Source organism: Nestor notabilis, unplaced genomic scaffold (assembly GCF_000696875.1).
Source record: "Nestor notabilis isolate BGI_N333 unplaced genomic scaffold, ASM69687v1 scaffold32412, whole genome shotgun sequence".
Lineage (NCBI taxonomy): Eukaryota > Metazoa > Chordata > Aves > Psittaciformes > Psittacidae > Nestor > Nestor notabilis.
The window spans coordinates 1-5,715 of record NW_009919334.1 but is presented as its reverse complement, the minus strand read 5'-3'; the positions used below and the strand labels follow the sequence as shown (position 1 = coordinate 5,715).

Sequence of the window (5,715 nt, the reverse complement as noted above, 5' to 3'; positions counted from 1 at the left end):
CCACAAGCAAAAGGAGACTCCTTCTTACCATCTACAGGAGCCTCAGGTCAAGCAGAGATGGTAACACCAAGGAACACCTCACTCAATAGTAGACAGCAGGCACTCGCAGTCCCATAGCTAACCCAGCCCCTTCCCAGCCTGTAATCCCCTCGGAGGGGTGCTTCCCAGAACATCCAACCCCAAGCCCCACTCGTGCAAAGATGGGGAGACAGCATGGAGCCAAGCCATGCTCCTTCTGCACTGTGACTTCTGCAGACAACACAGCCCCCACTGTTTTCATCATTTTAACACCAGCCCCGAGGGAGAAGCCACCACATGGTGCCCCACACATCCCCCAAACACCTTTCCCCAGGAGCATCCCCAAAAGCTCCAACACAGTCACAGAAGGAAGCCTTACTTGCTCCCTCATCCAAAACCCTGCTCCCCTCCAGCCCAGCCGAGGCTTTTTATGGGCTCTGGATGAGCTGATGCAGCCCAAACATGGATCCCCACAGTGGGGCTCATCTAAAATTCCATGGAGGACGGAGAAAGTCAGCCTCAGTGCTGGGAGGACACCATCCCCTCATTCCATGGAACAGTTATTAAGACCATTCTTTTCCGTAACAGAGACCCATGGGTCACATAGCCAGCGATCAACCCCTTATTTCTCAGTGCTGAATCGTAGTTTAAACTCAGCTGGGAGTTTTACTTAGAGAGTAAAAAGAGACTGAGCACACTGTCCATGGCGTGACTTGTTTTAATAGAGATGTTATTCTACATTGGTTTACAGCAGAGAGAAAAGTGCTTCAGAAGAGAGACTCCAGGAAAGGCAAACTCCATCCCACTCCTGGTATTTCATACACAAAGGAGCACCATCAGCTGAAGAAGAAAAGCTGTTGCTTTACAGGTAAAACAGTAGTTGCATGAAGAGTAACTTGATTAATCTATTTTATTTCATTATTAGAAATTATTTGCATGTTCTGAAATTCTCAGAAGCCAAGAACTTGCTGTATTATTTAGACTGCAAAACGCCTTGGGCAGGATATTACACGAGGAAAGGTGGGACGGTTTTGTTTCCTAGAAGCACTCCTCCATTCTCTCCCCGCAAATGAAACCAGATACCACTATAAAAACCAAAAACCACAAAAAATTGGTCCCTGCACTGCTCAAGTGCCCCTATGAACTGCTGCTGCTTTAGCAAATGTCTCGAGCACAGCTCGATGTCAATCTGGACAAGACAAATCTATGTACTTCACTTTCGTTTACTGAACCATCAAAATATCATGCTGTGTGCATGTCTAAACCTCATAGCACCTCAGCCTTTGTAAGGGAATAAAGCAAAATGAGGAAGAAATGGGTGCCCATGGGAGAAGGGTGGCCTTGCAGCTGGGGTTTTAGGGTGCTCATCACCCAAGCATAACATTTCTACCAGCTCGCCCTCGGCAGCCACTTGCTCCCATGCTCTAGAACAAACACATCATTTAGAAGGAACAAAATGTACTGGCGTAAAACTTTGTGGATGTCAGCTTTATGTAAAAAGGCCACTCTCAAAGCTCATTTTCTCCAACAGCTGCCACCAGAATAGCTGTACCTCCACCTCCTGTTACACTCGCAACCTTCAGCCACCGCAGAACATCATCTGCTGCGTCAGCTGCTTGTCCTTCCTCATTCTGCAGTCCTGGGAGTTACTCTTCCAGGCTGTCTCCAGTGCAGCAAACAGCTCTTTTGAAGGGTGCCATTCTCTAGAAACTAACCACTCATTGGGGAGCTTTCCCAAGGGCCTGCTCACTCCATGCCTCACATCCTGGGAAGGGAGCACAGGTACCAGAACCCTTTTGCACCAGCACGAATTAAATCTTGTAACCATTTCACTGTGCCATGATGATTTGGAATAAATTTTTACTGACAAGTGGGTTGCTTGTTTATTGGTTTCTTTTCTTTAAATTGTCTCTTCCAAGGTGGAATGTTCCTTGTCCACAGCCTATCTTGGTCACTCCTCCTCCTTGGTCACTGCGCTTGGTCACTATCTTGGTCACTACTGCATCTTCCATATTGGGCGGTATTGTACGACTCACAGTTTTTGCACTTCATGCCTAGGAGATGGAACTGCACGGTAGAGCGAGTGTTGCAGTCATTGCAAAGGATCTAAGCACATAAAAAAAAGACAGAGAGAGAGGATTTAGCACCAGCAGGACACTCAGCAGTACACTATGACCATGCTTCTAGCAACCACTGAACTTGTTTGCCACTGGAGACAAAGCAGAAAATGTCCTCCTTTTAAAGACAGTGGGGCTGATTTAACTTTTCCATTTGTAACACTCAGATTGCACTGTGTAATCACAGAGGACTTACTTACTCTTTAGGTGACTCACTGCATAGGTCAGGGACAGACACTCTTTGGCTTCTTCTCTTGATGTCAGAAACAATTTGAGCAACCCTCAAGCGAAGTGAGGGCACATTAAGAGCAGCTAGCAGCATTGGCTGGTCTGCAATTCAAGGCAGGCAAGCGAGTGTTCTTCTCAAAATAGACAGGAAAGATTTTTTTCAAACATCCTGACTCCCAGTGCTGGCAGGATGGGTTATCTAAACCATAGCAGATGCAATTAAAACATTAATGACCTGTGCTGTTTAATTCAGCATTACCTGCAAAGTGATGAGTTTCATGGTTCTGAATTAACACAAAGAAACCAAAAGAAAACAGAAGTTGTCTCTGTGTTCTAGCCTTGCAAAAAGCAACAGCTTCGGATTTTTGCAGAAAATCCACCAATTTTACTCTGAAACACAAAGCTCCAAGCTGTCAAAAACAAAATGTTCCTGTTTTTCGCTAAGACATCGCCTAACACTACCAGAGAAAGCAAGATTATTTCCAAAGCCCAAGCTGTTTATCTGCTGTGTGATCCTACACCACTAAGATTGTAGTTTTGGGGCTGGTATTTTTGGAGTGCAGGTGGGGGCTGCTTCTTTTTTTGGTGTTTATAAAGCCAGCAAATGAATACTGTAAGCCCACGCATGACATTTCTTCATCATTCCTTAAGCATCCGGCTGAATTCTGATCCAGGACACGTTCCTAGTGCCCTCTACTGCCGATAGTGCAAAGACACAGACCTCCTAAAGAGCAGGTTTCAAGCCTTGCCTCTTACCTCCACCATCACATTCTGGTATTCTGTGGGCATAGGAGTACGTGCTACTTCATCATCCAGCTGGCGCCAGTACCTTGTCATATCTAAAGCCGAGTGCATGCACAAAGGACACCTGTAACCTCTGCAAGAAGGAAAAAAAAAGGCGGCTAAATCAGAAGATGGAGTGGGGCCATGAAACAAGTCCACCCAAACCAACAAATTTCATATTATAGTGAAAAAAACCCCACAAATTTGCCTACAAGGAATCTGGAGAGGAACTTTGGACAAGGACACGTAGGGGCAGGACAAGGGGGAATGGCTTTAACCTGACAGAGAGGAGACTTGAGATGAGATCTCAGGAGGAAGTTCTTCCCTGTGAGGGTGGTGAGGCTCTGCACAGGTTGCCCAGAGAAGCTGTGGCTGCCCCATCCCTGGCAGTGTTCAAGGCCAGGCTGGATGGGGCTTGGAGCAACCTGGTCTAGTGGAAGGTGTCCCTGCCTGTGACAGGGGGTTGGAACTGGATGGGCTTTAAGATCTCTTCCAACCCACACCAGTCTGATTCTACGAAATCATGAAGTTCTTGCAAGCAGAACTGGAAATTAAAAGCCTATTTAAAAAAAAAAGAAAAAAAAAAATGATCTTCAGGAGTTTGCTTCAAGTTATTTAGTACAGGACTGGCATCATGATATTTGCCTCTAAGTAATCTGTTTGGACTACAACAATATTAAGAGACATTTAGAAATACTTACTCCTTCAGCATGTCCTCGTAACACGTCCTGAAAATAAAACACAGTGAGAAGTTCAGTAAGAACACAATTACTGACTAGTAATACACTTGGACTGAACAAAGGGAAAAAGCACACAGAAGTGTGCCCCAAACCAGAAGTTAAAAATAGCCTGAGTCCAAGTGAATAGAAAGCTTCCCAGCACATCTGATTCCACTCTAAGGTCTTCTAACATGAGGGACCAGAGTCACCACTATGAAAAGGCCTGTGTGACTCAAGTCTGCTTAAAAAATGGAGTGTGGTGCATCACAAGGCAAGTTTAGGAGTTGGAAGAAGACTGAGTCTGGAGACACTTACATCAAACAGAGAGGCCATTCACTCAGTGCACAGAGACAACTGGGGAGGGAGAGTGGTGAGACAAGGGTGTCTTAAGGGAACAATCCAAAACTTCACAGATGAGCTGCCACCAACCTCTTAAAATTATCATGCAACTGGTTCCTGCACCAAGGAGGCACTTCTTGAAATTTAAGTAGTAACAGAAGGACATTCAGCACAGGAGAGTTTAGAATGAACAGCACACAGGTCCCTCTGCCACTGCCAAAAGTTGCTGTGTGAGGAAGACAACCTTCCTAAAGAATTTCCCAACAAAACAGAGACTGTTTACTACCATGTGGGTCACTAAGAAATCAGCTGTCTGTAGCTGATAGAGACTAACCAGGCCCATAGTGCTACCAAAGGAACACCAAGCACCAGGCAGCGGCTATTCCCCTCTCTCAAGTATCTGCAATACTTTACCTGTGAAGAAGGTGACCGCAAGGCAACACGTGAGCTCCAACAAGAGATGTGTGAATATCCTGTTTCAAGGCAAGCATCAGACAGAAGACAAGAAAATTAATTCCGTCGGAGTGAAAAACACAGCCACACACAAACCCGTGAGATGAAAATCAGCAGCTCACCTCCAAACATATCGGACAGTCCTGTCTGGACACATTTTCAATGCACTTTGCAAAGGCAAAAAACAAAAAAAGTTATTCTACTACATGAATATTTTTTTTCTGAATTCTAAAATGCTTTTAAAATGGTAAGAAAATACGTATGAAACATTACTGCTTGAATTTAGGTTTGAAGTTCTGAGAATTCTACTTGATCTGGTTGAAGATGTCCCTGCTCACTGCAGGGGGGTAGGACTAGATGACCTCTGAAGGTCCCTTCCAACCCAAAACTATTCTATGATTCTAACAGGTGGCTTAGCATACTAAACACCCAACAGCCTGAACGTACACAGAAGAAAAGGGCTCACAGAACTTCTGCAAGCAGTCTAGCTTTACTTATACTGCAGCAGGATGAGGAGCTCAAACTGACATGCTCTCAGATCACCAATCAACAGCTCCTTTTAAAAGCAGAGAAAAAGACCAAGGTGTTTATTTCCTACAACTCTAACTGCTAGTGAAGCCAGCCCAAAGTGCTCTGTGTTGCTCTTAGGAGCACTGAGAGAAAGAGAACCTGCTGCTCCCCCTGCTCGCGTGGCCTTGGATGGAGACAAGGCGCCGTCAGCTTTCACTTTCATGGTGCTTTCCTTTTAGAATACAGCGTTAACGGGTGCATTCTTACCTTGTGCTTTTCTCGAAGGCTCAAGCTCAGGCACAAATTGCATTTTGGACAGTGGAAAAAATCCTCCTTTGGCCCGATCCTGAGGAGAAAAGCGTCAGGCCAGGGCCGGTTCCCTCCCCGCTCCGTTCCTCACCCGAGCAGGGCACACCGGTCCCAGCGGCCCCTCACGCACCTGCAGATGCCACACTCGGCGCAGTGGTACTGCTTCTTGTCGCGGTCGAAGAGGTGGCAGATCTCACAGTAGTACTCGCCGAAGAGGTTGTCGCCCCCCCCGCAGCGCT

At 46.0% G+C, this 5,715-nt stretch overlaps 1 protein-coding gene across 1 annotated transcript; it reads right to left on the bottom strand.

The window, feature by feature from the left end:
* Window positions 1–1,986: 1,986 nt before the first annotated feature.
* On the bottom strand, window positions 1,987–5,702 carry RCHY1 (ring finger and CHY zinc finger domain containing 1, E3 ubiquitin protein ligase; the record flags this gene model as incomplete). The annotated part of the gene is made up of 7 exons (XM_010010179.1): window positions 1,987–2,124; window positions 3,120–3,240; window positions 3,848–3,874; window positions 4,619–4,677; window positions 4,780–4,824; window positions 5,435–5,513; window positions 5,607–5,702. Coding segments are annotated over 7 exons (565 nt in total), but the record flags the coding sequence as incomplete, so codon positions are not given.
* Between the last annotated feature and the right edge of the window lie 13 nt (window positions 5,703–5,715).